At 34.3% G+C, this 16,859-nt stretch overlaps 7 protein-coding genes and 1 pseudogene across 8 annotated transcripts, besides 2 other annotated features; 4 read left to right on the top strand and 4 right to left on the bottom strand.

The window, feature by feature from the left end:
- Positions 1–165: 165 nt before the first annotated feature.
- TVAGG3_0282950 (ankyrin repeat and SOCS box-containing protein 4 family) lies at positions 166–2,188 on the top strand (the record flags this gene model as incomplete). The annotated part of the gene is made up of 1 exon (XM_001311862.1): positions 166–1,602. The coding sequence occupies one exon, from the start codon at positions 166–168 to the stop codon at positions 1,600–1,602; it is 1,437 nt and encodes a 478-aa protein (XP_001311863.1).
- An 840-nt stretch (positions 2,189–3,028) lies between these two features.
- On the top strand, positions 3,029–4,333 carry TVAGG3_0282960 (uncharacterized protein; the record flags this gene model as incomplete). Its single annotated transcript, XM_001311861.1, has 1 exon — positions 3,065–4,312. The coding sequence occupies one exon, from the start codon at positions 3,065–3,067 to the stop codon at positions 4,310–4,312; it is 1,248 nt and encodes a 415-aa protein (XP_001311862.1).
- A 66-nt stretch (positions 4,334–4,399) lies between these two features.
- Positions 4,400–7,936, bottom strand: TVAGG3_0282970 (annotated as a pseudogene). Its single transcript has one exon — positions 4,445–7,913. A coding segment is annotated over exon 1 (3,469 nt).
- A 530-nt stretch (positions 7,937–8,466) lies between these two features.
- Positions 8,467–9,712, bottom strand: TVAGG3_0282980 (uncharacterized protein; the record flags this gene model as incomplete). The annotated part of the gene is made up of 1 exon (XM_001311859.1): positions 8,935–9,693. The coding sequence occupies one exon, from the start codon at positions 9,691–9,693 to the stop codon at positions 8,935–8,937; it is 759 nt and encodes a 252-aa protein (XP_001311860.1).
- Positions 9,713–10,312: 600 nt separating this feature from the next.
- TVAGG3_0282990 (uncharacterized protein) lies at positions 10,313–11,851 on the top strand (the record flags this gene model as incomplete). Its single annotated transcript, XM_001311858.2, has 1 exon — positions 11,056–11,796. One exon carries the CDS (start codon positions 11,056–11,058, stop codon positions 11,794–11,796), a length of 741 nt encoding a protein of 246 aa, XP_001311859.1.
- Positions 11,852–12,075: 224 nt separating this feature from the next.
- TVAGG3_0283000 (dual specificity protein kinase family) lies at positions 12,076–13,444 on the bottom strand (the record flags this gene model as incomplete). Its single annotated transcript, XM_001311857.1, has 1 exon — positions 12,105–13,439. One exon carries the CDS (start codon positions 13,437–13,439, stop codon positions 12,105–12,107), a length of 1,335 nt encoding a protein of 444 aa, XP_001311858.1.
- A 262-nt stretch (positions 13,445–13,706) lies between these two features.
- Positions 13,707–14,877, top strand: TVAGG3_0283010 (thioredoxin-like family; the record flags this gene model as incomplete). The annotated part of the gene is made up of 1 exon (XM_001311856.1): positions 13,719–14,837. One exon carries the CDS (start codon positions 13,719–13,721, stop codon positions 14,835–14,837), a length of 1,119 nt encoding a protein of 372 aa, XP_001311857.1.
- A 320-nt stretch (positions 14,878–15,197) lies between these two features.
- TVAGG3_0283020 (uncharacterized protein) lies at positions 15,198–16,180 on the bottom strand (the record flags this gene model as incomplete). Its single annotated transcript, XM_001311855.1, has 1 exon — positions 15,262–16,164. The coding sequence occupies one exon, from the start codon at positions 16,162–16,164 to the stop codon at positions 15,262–15,264; it is 903 nt and encodes a 300-aa protein (XP_001311856.1).
- A 30-nt stretch (positions 16,181–16,210) lies between these two features.
- Positions 16,211–16,350: a mobile genetic element.
- Positions 16,316–16,350: a terminal%2Cinverted (terminal inverted repeat of Kolobok-5_TV transposon ID:TVAGG3_0283040).
- Positions 16,351–16,859: the final 509 nt, after the last annotated feature.

The following is a 16,859-nucleotide window of genomic DNA, read 5'->3' on the forward strand; positions in this document are numbered from 1 at the left end:
TTGTCAAATAAAACAAATAACATCATTATTCTAGGACTCGTTCAATATTCCCCCTTAAATCTTTAGCATTATATTCATCTGAGAGGCTATTCAAATGAAAACAAGTACCACAAGATCTTTTCAAAAAATTGCGAAATAACGTATTTTTTGCTGGTCTACCTTTTAATGTCCGACCCAGACATTCACCCAAATAAATACAGCGAGCTGCGAAATATTTGCAAACACTACATTGATTCATATATTGCGTTGTATCAGCTGAAAACGGACAAAGAAGAAGATTTAAATTCAATTTACAGACTGGTCAAAACAGAATTGATTGATTCAAATAAATATCCTCCCCAAATAATTATGCAAGACATTTTACGTATCATTCTGTATAATAATCGCTATACAAAGTCATATTTATATCTTGCCAAACTCATATCTGATGATTACCATGTCACTGAGGTCAGGAGTGCTCCATATATTTCAAGATTTCTATTTTATAAAGAATATGGAATTAAATTAGACAAATCTGATGATTTCGAAACAATTAACTCAGAAAATCTTGATATTCATACAGAAGATACAATTTACAGAGCAATTATGTATAATGACTTAGAAAGATTCATTGCATTCACTGAAAGAGATGGATTTGATAAAGATCAAACACTAAAAAGCAAATTATATCCATATTATTACGAAGGATATTCATTACTTGAATTATGTTGTTACCATGGAGCAGTTGATTGTTTCAAGTTCTTAAGAACGAAATTTGAATCAAAAATTACTCAAACTTGTCTAGAATTTTCATTTTTCGGAGGAAATCCAGAGATCATGAGCGAATGTTTGAAATATCAAAAACCAAATAAAGAATGCATGGAATATGCAATTATTTCTCACAACATTGATTTTGTTACATTCTTGATGTATGAGTACAATTTAGAGATCGGTTTATTTTATTGTGCACAGTATAATAATCTTGAATCATTTTTAGTTTATTTCGATCAAACTAATGATGTTGATAGATGCTTATTTTATTCAGCAATGTTTATAATTCCATCTCTTTATGAATATTTCCTATCAAAGGGTGCAAATATCAATGAAAAAGATAAAAATGGAGAAACCGCTCTTCATATTGCAGTGCGTCATAATAGTAAAGAAGCAGCCGAACTTCTTATTTCACATGGTGCAAACATTAATGAAAAAGATGAATATGGAGAAACCGCTCTTCATATTGCAGCGCGTCATAATAGTAAAGAAATAGCCAAACTTCTTATTTCACATGGTGCAAATATTAATGAAAAAGATAAATATGGAAAAATAGCTCTTCATATTGCAGCAATGTTCAATAGTAAAGAAGCAGCCGAACTTCTTATTTCACATGGTGCAAATATTAATGAAAAAGATAAATATGGAGAAACTGCTCTTCGTATTGCAGCAATTGGTAATAGCAAAGAAACAACTGAACTTCTTATTTCACATGGTGCAAATATCAATGAAAAAATAATGATGGAGAAACCGCTCTTCATATTGCAGTGCGTCATAATAGTAAAGAAACTGCAGAAGTTCTTATTTCACATGGTGCAAATATTAATGAAAAAGATGAATATGGGAAAATAGCTCTTCATATTGCAGCATTAAATAATTGCAAAGAAATAGCCAAACTTCTTATTTCACATGGTGCAAACATCAATGAAAAAGATAATGATGGAAAAACCGCTCTTCATATTGCAGCGCGTCATAACAATAAAGAAATAGCCGAACTTCTTATTTCACATGGTATAAATATCAATGAAAAAAATGATGATAAAAAACCGCTCTTCATATTGCAGCGCGTCATAACAATAAAGAAATAGCCGAACTTCTTATTTCACATGGTATAAATATCAATGAAAAAGATATATTTGGATTAACCGCTCTTCAAATTGCTACAAAAAAAAAGGAAAGACGAAACAGCTAAACTTATTATGGGTTCTCAATAAAGTGTTGAAGAGTATAATTGACTTTGCCACGCAAATCAAATCATACCATATAGAAAAATGGTTTATTGATATCACCATAATATTGCAGCCGAATAATATCTTAATAACGTAGCCGATTCAAATAACTATGATATAGTATTAAAAGCGATGACAATATAATAAATGGTAATAAACATCGAGATTCAATATGAGATTTTTCAAATACATAGAGATTTAAAAAATATCTTGAGCTAAATCGAATTAACATAGCATAATAGTTAAAAGACTAACTCTAATAAGTAATAACATATGTAGAGTAAAAATTTTCTTTATAAGTTTTGATTCCAACTGCATTCGTTTATGCATTAATTGTTGTTTTCTTCTTCATTTGATTTCACGATTTATTATTAATATTATCCAGAATAATAAATCTCTTATCTGCTATAACGAATGAATTGTTGAACACTTTTGCAAATTCCTCGAACACATTTATCCCCTTGGAAATGATTTAGGTGCGTTTATATGTATATTATCATTGTATTAAAATAATATCAACAGGACATAATATATTAATCTTTCTATATGCATTTTAAACTATTATATATCAATGATAACATTATCAATGATAACATTATCAATGATAGCTTTTCTGCTTGTTTGGAAATTCTTGGTTAACGAAAGCCAAAAATTATTTAAAAAAACACTACATAAATACGAAAATCAAATGTTTATCTTGCCATCTAAATTTTGAACATTAACGATAGCCTTCGCTTGGCCGGACAGTGGACCCTAAACAAATTTTTTTATATGAGTAAAATGTCAAAACTTAGTGATTAATTTTACTGGCGAGGAAAGAATATTTAAAAAGTTAGTCGCAGCATCCGCCTTTATTCTGCTTATTTTCAGCAAGTTGAGTAAGATCGACAGATTGGATCTTCGTGCACATTGGCTGGATTTTGTTGTATAAAATTATCAAATAATCATAATTAAAAAGATTATTTAATTTCAGATAATATTTTATTGTAAGGTTGAGTGCATCTTCCACCAACCCAAATTCAATGAAAATTGAAAGGAGTTTTGACAGCAGCAATTCAAAAGTAAAGGTTTTAAAAATAAAACGAATGGATGATAAAGATGAATCAACGGTATTAAAATATATTAGCGAAATAGTAGGTCATCCTTCAAAGGAGAGAAGAGCAGAGTCAATTGTGTCACTTACAGAATATCTTGAAAATATCAAGGCAAACATCCTTCAAGAGAAACAAAAAACAGTAAATTACAAAACAGTTGATCCTTCTATATATGATGACAGAGCTTTTATGAGTCTAATTATATTAACTTACTTTGGCAAAGTATATGAAAAAGAATTTGTCGAAAAATATGAACATTTCACTGAACCAATCATCAATTCAGCTAAAATCCTTATAAACAAACTGAAGAAAGACGCTACTCTCCTTGTTGATTACGAACAATTTATATCTGACAACAATAATATTGTTTCAGCAAACAAAGAACTTAATGAACTTAAATTTTATCTTAAATCAATCATTGCTAAGATAGAGTACATGATTTCTTTAAATCAAATTTCATTTTTAAACGATGGACTTGAAAATTCACTCGCATCAGCATTTTACAAATTCGACAATAATCTAAAGTACATTGAGCATTATCCTCTTGATAAAGCGTTGTCGTTTTATCTTCATCATTCGGCTTTTAAAAATATGTTAGGACCAATTTGCACAGTTGTTGCAGAGGGAAATGTCAAATCAGCACTTATATCTCTTTCAGAACTTACAGAAGCAATATTCAACGAGATGAGTAATCATCAACTCATTGGCAAAATTATTTTATATATTTCAATTGTTCGCATTGTATTTGAGGAGAGTTACATTAAATTTTCTGAGTTGAACAAATATAAAAAGGCAAATGGTGAATTTATGGAAAAATGTCAAGAGATGTCAAGCAAATCTATTGGAGAACTATCTAACATTCTTCCCAGATCAGTAACTGATTACTATCCATCTGAAATGTCCCTTAAATCAATATTTGTTAAAAATAATATCAAATTATTAACTGAATTTGAGTATATGTTCAGTCCGATTGATCTCATAGTTCATATATACCAAGCCTGCAATGAGTTAAAGGTGTTTTTCTCTTCAAATTCACCAATAATCGCAGATAAAGAATTAAATGTGTTACTTTTAGGTCTTTTAGCATCATCTCCGCCATCAAACGCTATTGCAATTGCAAAATTTGTTTCCCATTGGAGAGATTTCGCTTTGAAACCAGAAACACAGCCATATATTGATAATTTCATTGCAGCTGTGAATATTTTATATCCTTTGGATGGTAATCTCGATGATATTTGAATAAAACTGTTTGTATTTAATGATAAAATACTTTCTTTTTATAAATTTTTTGGTGAGAATTCTAAAAAAAAAAATAAATGAAATTTAATAAAATAGATTAATCTTTATTTACTAGTGCGAGATACAGAAAACTTACTGGGTTTGCTGGATCTTCTTGTAGCCCTCGTAACGTGTCTTCATATCGTTGATAAGAAGTGGGAACTTAGTCTCAGCCTCCTTTGGATAGATATCCTTAAGAGCAGCGAATCTGTTTTCGCCCTTGACAAGTGGGTCGAGGTTGTAGTTTGGCTGCTTTGTATCGACTGTGAGTGGTTTGTCCTTGGATGGGTTGTAACGGAAGAGGTTGAGGTAACCTGTCTTGAGGAGATCCTTGCAGTGCTTTGGTGTTGAGCCAAGTCCCTTCTTGATACCGTGGTTGATGCAAGGAGAGTAGTTGATGATGATAGCTGGGCCGTTGTACTCCTTAGCCTCCTGGAGAGCCTTGAGAGCCTGGTTTGGATCAGCAAGTAAGCATGTTGAGGCGACATAGATGTTCTTGTATGTCATAGCGATGGCGCCGAGATCCTTCTTAGCATTTGTGTAACCAGCAGCAGAGAAGTTAGCGACAGCACCACGAGATGTAGCCTTAGAGCATTGGCCACCAGTGTTGGAGTAAACTTCTGTATCGTAGATGATGATCTTGACGTTTTCGCCAGAAGCAAGAACGTGATCAAGGCCACCATAGCCGATATCGTAAGCCCAACCATCACCACCGACGATCCAGACTTGCTTCTTGGCAAGGATGTCAGCCTGTGACTTGAGGTCGAAGAGCTTCTCGGATGGGTTCTGAACCTTAGCGAGGAGTGGCTTGATCTTCTCAGCGAGATCGCCGGATTCCTTATCCTGATCCCAAACCTTGAGGAGTTGCTCGAAGAGATCCTTGAGCTCGCCCTTGACTTCACCGGATTCGATGACATCGACGATGAGGCGCTTTGTGATGTTACGGCGGGCTTCGACAGCCTTGAACATACCGTAGCCGAATTCAGCGTTATCTTCGAAGAGGGAGTTAGCCCAAGCTGGACCGTGTCCGCGCTCGTTTGTTGTGTATGGATTGAATGGGAATGTAGCACCCCAAACGAGAGAGCAGCCTGTAGCGTTAGCGAGGTAGAGCTGGTCACCATAGAGCTGTGTAAGGAGCTTGCAGATAGCTGTTTCATCCCTGGCAAGCACCGTTGAATTCGATGAGTGGCTGGCGGAACTGAACGTTGCGAACGTTTGTAGCTGGAACAAGGTGTCCACGGTTTGGAATAGCTGTAAGGCGTTCCCAGTTCTTGCCCTCTTCCTCGTCGATCTTAGCGTTACGGTATGTCATAGAGAGAGCCTTTGTTGGGCAGGATGTGACGCATGTGCCGCAGCCTGTGCAGTCGAGTGGTGTGATCTGGATTCTGAACTGGTAGTCCTTGATCTCCTTGCCCTTAGCCTTGAGTGTTGTAAGGCCCTGGACTTCTTCTGGCTTGAGAAGGAATGGGCGGATGACAGCGTGTGGGCAGACGATGGCGCAGGTGTTGCACTGAATGCACTTCTTTTCGTCCCACTTTGGAACTGTGACGGCGATACCACGCTTCTCGAACTTGGCTGTGTCGTTTGGAACGAGGCCGATTTCGACCATCTCATCGACAGAGACGGACTCACCCTCCTGAAGGATGGACATATCGATGATGTGGCGGATACCCTCGTGCTTTGGTCTTGGTTCGACTGGAGCGTTGAGCCATTCAGCCTTGTTGTACTTGAACTCCTTGAGGCCCTGGAGAGCATGGTCAACCATGTCCCAGTTCTTCTGGATGACTTCCTTACCCTTGCGAGCGTACTGCTTAGCAATGGACTTCTTAAGGAGAGCGATGCACTCTTCGGCCGGGATGATGTTGGCGAGGCCGAAGAAGACTGTCTGCATAAGCATGTTGATACGGCCTGGGAGCTTGAGGTCGATAGCGATCTGTGTAGCATCGATTGTGTAAAGCTTAGCATCCTTCTCAGCGATTGAGCGGCGGAATGATCCTGGAAGGTCCTTGTTGAGATCAAGGTTGCCTGGGAAGTTGATGACGAAGACACCACCCTGCTTGAGTTGCTTTGTCATGTCGAACTTGTGGAGATATGATGGGTTGTGGCAAGCGATATAATCGGCGTTCTGGACGTAGTATGGAGCGTTGATTGGCTTGGCACCGAAACGAAGGTGGGATGTTGTGACACCTCCGGACTTGTGGGCATCGTAAGCGAAGTAAGCCTGGCCGTAAAGCTTTGTGTTGGAAACGATAAGCTTGATAGCCTGCTTGTTAGCACCGACTGTACCATCAGAGCCGAGACCCCAGAACATGCACTGCTTTGTGCCTTCTGGAAGGTGGTCGAATGGCTTGCCGAGTGGAAGAGCTGTTTCTGGGTTGACAACACCAACTGTGAAGTGGTCCTTTGGAATCTGAGAAACAAGGTTCTTGACGATGGCTTCGACATGGACTGGAGCGAAGTCGCGGGATGAGATACCGTAGCGGCCACCGATGATCTTGACGTTGCGCTGGCCAATGATGGAAGCAGCAACATCTTCGAAGAGTGGTTCACGTGGGCCTGTTGGATCGACAACCTTGTCGAGAACGCAGATACGCTTGACGGAGGCTGGGATGGCAGCGTTGAACATCTCAACAGAGAATGGGCGGTAAAGATGTATCTTGATGAGACCTGTCTTGTACTCTGGGTGCTCTGTGATGTATTCTTCGACTGGATCGCAGCCAGAACCCATCATGATGATGACGTTTTCTGGGTCACGTGGGCCAGCGTACTGGTATGGCTTGTAGTAACGGCCTGTCTTGTCGCCGAGAGCCTTCATCATCTTCTCGACCTCAGCTGGGAGAGCCTGGTATGGCTTGCGAAGCTTTTCGTGCATCTGCCAGACATATTCTGGGCCGCAGATTGTGCCGCGCTCAGATGGGTGTTCTGGGTTAAGAGAACGAGCACGGAAGGCAGCGAGAGCCTGTTGATCGATAAGTGGCCAAAGTGTTTCGTTATCGAGTTCTTCGTATGTGTTGATTTCGTGGGATGTACGGAAGCCATCGAATGTGTGGATGAATGGAAGACCTGTGTGGATGGATGTTAAGTGAGCGACAGCAGCGAGATCGTGAGCTTCCTGGACACCATTTGAGAAAAGAATTGGGATGCCTGTGGCACGACAAGCGTAGATATCACCGTGATCGTTGTAGATGGAAAGAGCAGATGTAGCAATGCAACGAGCAGAGATGTGGAAGACAGCTGGGCACATTTCACCAACAATCTTGTACATATCTGGGATCATAAGGAGAGCACCTTGTGAAGCTGTGAATGTAGCGCAAAGGGCACCAACTGCTGTAGCACCGTGAACAGCGGCAGCAGCACCACCTTCAGATTGCATCATAGCCATGTTGACTTTGTTGCCCCAGATGTTCTTACGACCCTGGGCGATCCAAGCATCAACTAATTCACCCATTGTTGTAGCTGGTGTGATTGGGTAGATGAAGGATGTTTCTGTAAGCTGGTATGCGACAGAAGTAGCGGCTGTATTGCCATCTCCTGGAACTCTCTTGCCGAAATTGCGAAGCATTCGAGATAAAAAATGAAGTGACAAAGGTCGATCGAAACTGATACAAATTCAATAAAAACGATATACAATTAATTCATGAAAAGTGCTATCAAATAAAGACGAAAGTTCATTGAAAAATTGAAAGGTAGATAGCGATTTGTGAAGAATTGATTAGATTGAAAGCAAATTGGCCATGGATGACCTTTTAACATTCTATTTACATTGCTATCAAACTACTGAATGGATTGTTTTGCATTTTTTTCTCTTCGGTTCCGTCGTTTTTTTTCTGAGCTGCACTCCATCATAGCCTTTCACCACTACAGGTTGATATTGGACCTATAAAAACTGAAAATATCTTTGGTACATGAGCATACATTTCGAGAACTACTATATTATCGGTCTTCACACTGATTTATAATGATATATTTTTATTATTACTTGAAATTTAGGATTTATAGGACAAAATTAGTTGAACACAAATTTGGTGCAATTGCTTAATACATATCATAGTTCTTTTTTATATTATTTCAATGGCCCATTTTGATTTTAAATTGTCTTTTAAAATATTCGTTCATATCCAAATTCTCTATATAAATTCACAAATGATGTTTGCTTCATATTAATTTCCACTGAATATTTTTACTCCAAAAGCCTCAATATTCTTTTGAATATTGCCTCCCTATAAATTTTCAAAATTCGCTATTCATTACTAATAGTATAGTTGGTAACAAAGATATTTCCATAAATAACATGTTTTGTTTTTCTCTTTGTGAGAGAATCCTCAAATACATTCAATGACTAGTTTCCCAATGGGCCATTATTAATGTGAAAAGCATGTGTTCTTTGTAATGGATATGGTGCGCTTCTAACTTTAGTTTTTGAAAGAGCCCAAATCCATATGAAAAAGAATCATAAATCAATTTACTATTTCAAATTGAAAACCTGCTTATAACCAGTATAAATAAAGGGGAAAAAATGAAATATTATTGAATTTAAATAGATACTAACATATATTTTACAATAAATTACAAATACAAACAAATTAGAGAGCTAAAGTTCTGTGTAACTTCTCGAGAATACATGGGAAAGAGAATTTTTCTGAAATTTCACTTTCCATCTCGAGATCTTTATGAATGTCAATAATAGGTAATTGGAAATCCAAGAAACCTGCAACTGGTGTTCTAAGAGATTCAATGTCGTCTTCTGATTTCCTTCTAAACATTGATTGGTTAAATATGGATTGTTTAACCGGATTTTGTTGGTCGTTTTCTTTCTCTACACCATTAAGGAAATCATGTAATGATGAAGCTTTTCGTTTTTTCGATTTGCTAATTAACCTCTTAGATTTGGTCTTTTGTGTTACGTTTTTACGAACTGAAGATGATTCTGTTTTGCTTTTTCCTTCATTTACTGATGTTTGGCGACTGGATTTATGGGATGTACTTTTTACAGAATCTGATACTGCGTTTTTAATCAAAGAATTAGGAACATTTAAATCGTTTGTTATTTCATCTGTCGAATTTGAAAGACTAATATCAGAAACAGTTCTTCGAGAATGTTTCGACATCAATTTCTTGTCAGATAAAAGGGCTTTATCAAGATTGTTATGTGATGATGATCTGATCATTGATTTTTCGGTGGATTTAAGATCAGAACTCGTTCTTTTCTTGGAGTGTGATTTTGTTTTGTTTAATGATGACTTCCTTTTAGTTGCTGTATGCTTTGAATCGGATGATGAAGATCGAGAAGATTCATCTTCATCACTGCATGATGATCTTTTCTTCCGATGGACTTCACTCATTTTATATTTTAAAACGCGGTAGGCTCATTGAATTAACATTTTTGAGAAATTCATTGAATTTTTTCAATATGTTTTTCCTCATGATGAAGAATATCATTTAGATATTGTGAGATTACTATTTTTATTGGAGAAACCAAACAATAAAATTTTGTCTCAATTAAAACGATATGAAAATTTTCGGATAGAATTAATCATAAACATATAGATTATATTATATAATCAAAAATAGGATATCTTTTCAAATTGTTGATATTTGAAAGGTAATTCAAATGTTTATTTGTCTATTTTTTGGATATTTAACATTATTAAAAGTAATATGAAGACATGAAAATTGACTGATAAACAGTGCCAAATATAATTTTAAGCTAAAAAATTAATTTCAAATGTAATAGCATGAAATTAATCGAAATTGATGTATTTAAAAATTCAATTTATTCAATTTCAGGTTTCAATTTTTTGAGAATTGAATAACAAGGACATGAAATTATTGTGCAGAATCTATTTTATGATAAATATATATATTTTGATTTTACGATCAAATTTTCTTTAACCGCAAGCCAACAACCCAATTTTTTAATAAATATAAGCTCTTCTTCTAATATTTATGAAAATGCATTATATAAAATTCTTTTAACTTCTCTTTTTTTATAAAAATTTGTGATTTGATTAGAATTATCGAAATTTTTTCCAAGAAAAATTTATTTTTCATTTTTTCATTTCATTTTCTATGCTTCCAAGTCTGATATTTTATGATTCGAAATTTTTTTGGAAAAATTTTCCATCGTGAAATGATTCTACATCTCACACATTGTAGATAGAGATCTAACATCTAGCATTTTATCCATCAAATACCAAATTGAGTTTAATAAATCTTAATTTTTCTCTTCATACGTAGTTGAAACAACTTTATAACGTAAAATTACAGAAAGAAAAATCAAGAGTGCTCGATATTTCTCAGATTTTCTTCATCAAAATTCAATTTTACCATTTAATTCTCAAACCAAACACATTTGATAAACATGATACATATCACTTAATAGAGAAAGCATATCATTCGACTCTACTTGAGTTTAATTACATTTTAATGACATTATTACAAATTTTGCGCTGTTTTATTCAACATAGACTAAAACAAAATAGAAAGTTTTACAAAGCTTAATGAAGATAGTAGTTTATTCTATACAGGAGAATAAATATTTGAAAATGAGAAAATATATATTTTTTGTTTTGTTTGTAATTTCATAAAATGGAGTGACAACCTTGAGCAAAAGGTATAGTGTGTTGTAAAGCTCTATATATTTTTTTGCTGAAAGTTCAAACCTCTAAATCTTCCAAATATACGTTTATAAAATTTTTTTTAGAATGAATTCTGCTCGAACTCAAAATTTTGGTAAAATTGATTCATATAGACCTACTTCAGACTTGGCTGTTGGAAGAGTTCCATATATTGGAGAGCTTCCAATGTCATATTCTTCAAAACAACAAAATTATAATGAAGATGATTTCAATTTTAACTACCCTCCAACATCAGATGTTAGAGGAACACCAAGATCAGCTACATCAACAAGTTCATCTAGACCATCAACAGCAAGACCATGCGAAAAATACAATAAAATACACGAAAATGATGATGTTTTCTTGAGAGCTCAAATGAAATTGAGAGCTCATGATGAAAATACATCTAGAAGAAAGAAATTTATGCATGATGAATATGAGCAAAATGTTTTGAATCCTATTGATAACAAATATCGCGCTCAGCTAACAGGAAGAAGGTACGAATCAAGAGCAGAATCGAAACTTCGAGCTGCTTCCCAACTTAATTCAGCTCCAATACGTAATCTTCAAATTAATACAACTGGTTGCGAAGACAGACTCATGCACTCAAGATTAAACTCAAGACAAGAATCGAGACTTGAAAAGTTCCTTACACAAGCTAATCAAGAAGAAAAGAAACCAGAAAAGAAAGTTTTTGAGATGGATCCGAAGAGAAAAGCAGACACACGATTCTTTACATACGAAATTACTAAAAAGAAAGGAACGCGATTCTATCCAGATAAGTTTGCTTCAAGGGTTGCTGAAAATATTAATCAATTTCCAGAGTAATCGTTTTTCAAGCAACATTATAATTCTATTTACTATGTTTTCAAAGATAAGCCCCTTCTAAAGTATCTTTTGTTTGTTATTGTTTAAAATTTGTTTTCATATTTTAATTTATTTTGATATTTCCACTGATATTAACTATGCAATTCTTTTCCAATGAAATTATGAGATTTAAGTTTGAAATCATTACATAATGTTATTGATCATGGTTTCCAAAATAGCTTCATTTATGTTAATGAAACTTCAATGAAAGTATAGAACTGCATAAACATAATTATATGATTTAGCATGAAAAAATACAAACAAATTTTTTATTTCAAATCTGGAAGTATAGATGATGAAGTCTTTGTAGAAGGTTGAACTTCAAATGATCTTATCCAAGGGTGTTGAAGTGCTTCTGCAGCTGTCATTCTCATTCTTTGATCCCAAGTTAATAATTTCATTATAAAGTCAACAAGTCTCATATCGTCAGTCTTGAGAACTTGAGCAAGGTCCATTGAGTTAGGCATATATTCTTTTTTAGTTTGTTCCTTTAAAAGTCTCAAACTTTTATCAAAAAATTCTTCTCTTCTTTTACCGATAACAACTAATTCTCTAGGAGGCATTCCAATGAGCTGTGATATCATCCATAACTGTTCTTCTTCGTTCTGACCCGGAAACAGTGGAGTTCCAGTTAATAATTCAACAATAATTAAAGCAAAACTCCACATATCCATTGGAGGACCGTATTTTATACCAAGCATGACTTCAGGGGCTCTATAGTATCTACTTTGAATATACTCATACATTTGATGATCAACAAAACAACTGGAACCAAAGTCAATAAGCTTAACCGATGTTGAATGCTCTTTAACTAAAAGAACATTTTCTGGTTTCAAGTCACAATGTACGATTCCAAGCTTATGAGATTGTTCCAAAGCTGTTAATATCTGAACTGCATAAAGACGAACCAATTTTGGCGACATTGGCTCGAAGTTTGAGGCTTCGATTACTTCGTAAAGGTTCTTTGACAATATTTCAAACGTAATGCAAATATGAGATCTAAAAATGAAGAAATCGTTTGCTTTAACAACGTTTTTGACTTCATTTTTGTTTAGGCGGGCAAGAATCTGTGCTTCAATACGTCCTTGCTCATGCATTTGCTCTGTGTTTACGATGATTTTTATGGCAACACACTGCATTGTCTTATGATCATAACATTTTGCTACTTGTCCAAAAGCACCAGCGCCAAATAGTGCAAGAATCTCGAATCTGTAAGCTAAATGATCTCCTGCAATTAAGTTATAATTGTGTGATTCGTTATCGTAGCCATAGTTATTTTCATCATTAAAGTCAGGAATGATCTTTCTGTTGCGTTTGCCGACAAAGTATATCTCAGGGAAGCTTGTTATTTCTTGAATTTCAAACTCATTTAAGAAGTGTTTATATCTGACAAGGGCTTCGCCAGGAGTAATGGGTGCTCCTTTAACAACTGGTGATAATTCTAGAGGAGCTCTGTTTCTTGCTGATTGATTTTTGAATCTTGGATTTTGATAAATTCTATTTTGAGGGGGATGGACTTGTTTTCTTGCGGTTTTATAACCTGCATTTCGACGAGAATATTGGTATGGCTGGGATGGAGCTTGTACTTTAAAAGTTGGCTCCATTTGCGCCATATATTTTATGTAAGTTTTTTTTCGTTAGTAATCAATATTCGTATAAGATTTTACTTCAAAAAGTATCAATTTATAAATCTCACATTCAGAAAATCAGTTTTGTAGCATTAAATCTTTATAATACTGTTTTCTAAGTTGATTCTGAAATTCATGCTGAGAAATTAGTTTTTTTAACCATATTATCTCTTTAAAAATTGATTTATTTAAGAAGTTAATTACAAGTATTCTCTAAAGATATACACTTTCTGATTTCCCACTCAAAAATAAAAAATGCTTCTTCTTTTTCTCATCCAAACATGGTTTGATTTTAATCGAACCGCATTTTACCAACTACTTTCAACAAGCTTTGATAAACCTATATTTAATTTGTGTTACTCCCATTATTGTCCACATTGTGTTGGACTTCCAGAAGGTTTCTCAAATTTTAACAAAACACTTGGCGATAGAGATGATATATACATTTCAATGATAGATTGTGCCGAAAGCCATGATTGTGGAATCTTTAGAATCCATGGAACACCAACAATTTCACTTGTTATGGGATACAACGTAAGATACTGGCCACGTACAGGCGAAAGAGGACCGAATGGATGGACTCGTTTTATAAATAGTTGGATTTATCCAAGTTTACGTCGAATTTATAACGAAACCGAATTTAATCAAGCACTTGAAGAACCAGCAGACGGAGGAACAACATTTTATTTAGAAACACCTAGCGAAAATCATTCATGGGTTAGAATTATGAACTATTTTTCCCTTGAATACAAAATTTACAATGATACTTTCGTATATAAGGTTAATCCAAATATATCAAAGCCAGTCATTTACGCATACAAAAGCAAGTACTGCTATGAAAAATATTCAGGCATAAAATTCGGAATTCCATTATTCCTCCATAAAAATAAATTCGGAATATATCATCGATACGATCGCTATGAATTCGAAGGCCTCTTAGGAGGACGAAGAAGGAACGCCATATATATCGTAGAAAAAGATTTATTGAAATCTAACCGCGATGCGTTAGCAGAATTATCAAAAGATTACTGCCATGGATACAACATTGGATGGGCAAATGTTGATGATGAAGATGATCGAAATATCCTTAAATATGCAAAAATCGCAAATTCTGACTTACCTTTGCTGAAAGCAGTCAATTTCAACCCTGTTGCATTAAGAGAATACAAAGGAAGTCTTGGTGTCATTAAAAACTACCATTTCCTACCGAAAGTTATAACTTATGGAGATATCAAAGAAAAAGCACCAGGTTTATACAGGTCAATTATATTAACAGCTTCTACATGCATTATTTATGCGTTTTACGTGTTACATCTTATATTCATGAAGAAAGATTCGAAACCAAACGTTGTTGTAGGCGAATTTAATGTTTAATCTGTTTTATATTTATTTTTTTGTTAGTTTTAAATGCTCTGTTTATTATCTTTTAATATTTTTAAATAATTTTCATAGTTTAGGTATATTGATAATTCCTAACCCCATATCATTGATAATACCACATTATAGATATGTTCCCAATAGATTTTTTTATAGAAATTGAAAATTTAGATTTATTATTGATTTCTTAATTATCTATAATGTATTGAGCTAAATATGCAAAATATTGATAAATTTTCTATTTACAATTAATAATTTTATAAATACAATAAATATATTTGGTTTTCATCGAACAAATCGAATAATTATCTAAGGAGTCTCATATACTTGAGAAGAAAAATTGGTGTGATTGATTATTATGCCTACAAATTTATCTTCTATAACTTTTATTAAATACAAAACAAAAATTTACAATATAAGTTCAGGTTTTTGTAATCCAACTATATCTTAGTGGTTTTTCGATTGTTGTATCCTCATATTTAATCGAATCTTTGCCCCAAATTAGATTATACCATCTAATTATGTTGACAACGAGTTCTTTCTCTTCAGCCTCTCTGAAAAGACTAAACATGTTACCATTACGTGTCAGAATATATCTGGAATTGATATTTTCGATAATTAAATCTTGAGTTTTGAGTCTTTCAGAAATCCACATGTTTGATGGCTTATCTTCATCATCAAAATCAAGGTAATTGTAAGGAGTCAACAAATCTCCTTTTGATCCGAAAATTAACCAACCAGAGTTATCTGTTGACTCTGTTTCTAATTTCGTACATAATAGTGCTTCCAAACAATCATCGCTGTATATCGGATTTGGCTTTTCGAATACTGGGGAAATGAAAACAACCGCGATTCCGCGAGCTGGAGTTTTATTTGATGATTTTGACTTGACTTCATTACAACGTGTTCCTATGTAGTTTGAAATCTCGTTTGTAACTGTAACAATCATTGATACGCCAGCAAAAGGATGATCTCGAGAAGGAAGAATATCTGTTTTGGATTGACCTGTTAGATTCCAATTATGATCAAAAGTATTGAAGATTGAGTTGCCTGTAAAAGAAAGCCAACCTTCTGTGACATGTTGTGGGATAACAGCGCCCATATGCAAACAAATCGTGATGAGTGATGATGTATAGTGATATACATTGTTTCCTATTAAAGGATAGCCCTTGACATTTGAAAGAGCTTTGGTTATATCTTCAATTGGAATGAAAAATTCAAATGTGCATTTCTCCATTCGCTCTATTATATTTTCTTGTAGAGGTGATGTTAGTAGTATCGGTCCAATTACATTTTCGATCGTCAAAAAACTTTGATCAAGCATTTAAAAAAATTTTTTTTTGTTTTGATGTTACCCTTTATAATTTAAGGGTGCCCTATAACGATAATGTAAACATCACAAAATTAACCTTATTAGAACTCGAATGAATGGATTATCCAGATTCTAGTTCTCAATATAATAGCCTTAAAAGTGCTTTTCTGAGGGTGGTCTATCGTCTATAGGGCACCCTTAATTTGTCAGACCCTTTTTAAAATTTTTCAAATAATGGCTTCTGAACTTTCTCTGGCAATGGGTTTTGTTTTAATTCTAACAAACAGCGAAGGCAATCACCGAAACTTATTTCGACTTGTTAACAAATTCACCAACAGCTGTTGCTCAATTTTATTCAAATGATGCAAATTTATCTTGGAATGGTGAACATATTAAAGGCAAACTTGAAATACATAAATTCTTCAAAAAGCTTTCAAAGTATGTCTATCAAATTTCAACAGTTGATTCACAAATTATGAAATTAAATTATCATATTTCGATGTTAACGATATCTGGATATATGAATAGCCCGTCACAACAAAGTCAACACTTTGTTTCTACGTTTTACATCAAAAGCATCCACACAAATCAGGCTGCTGTCATTTTATCACATGATTTCATGAGCCATTGATATTTTGTTGACTCTTTGTTATTACAATAAATACTATGTTTGTTTAGAGTTATATCTTTATACTTATTTCAGAAAA

The sequence above is a fragment of the Trichomonas vaginalis genome, chromosome V, assembly GCF_026262505.1.
Source record: "Trichomonas vaginalis G3 chromosome V, whole genome shotgun sequence".
NCBI lineage: Eukaryota > Parabasalia > Trichomonadida > Trichomonadidae > Trichomonas > Trichomonas vaginalis.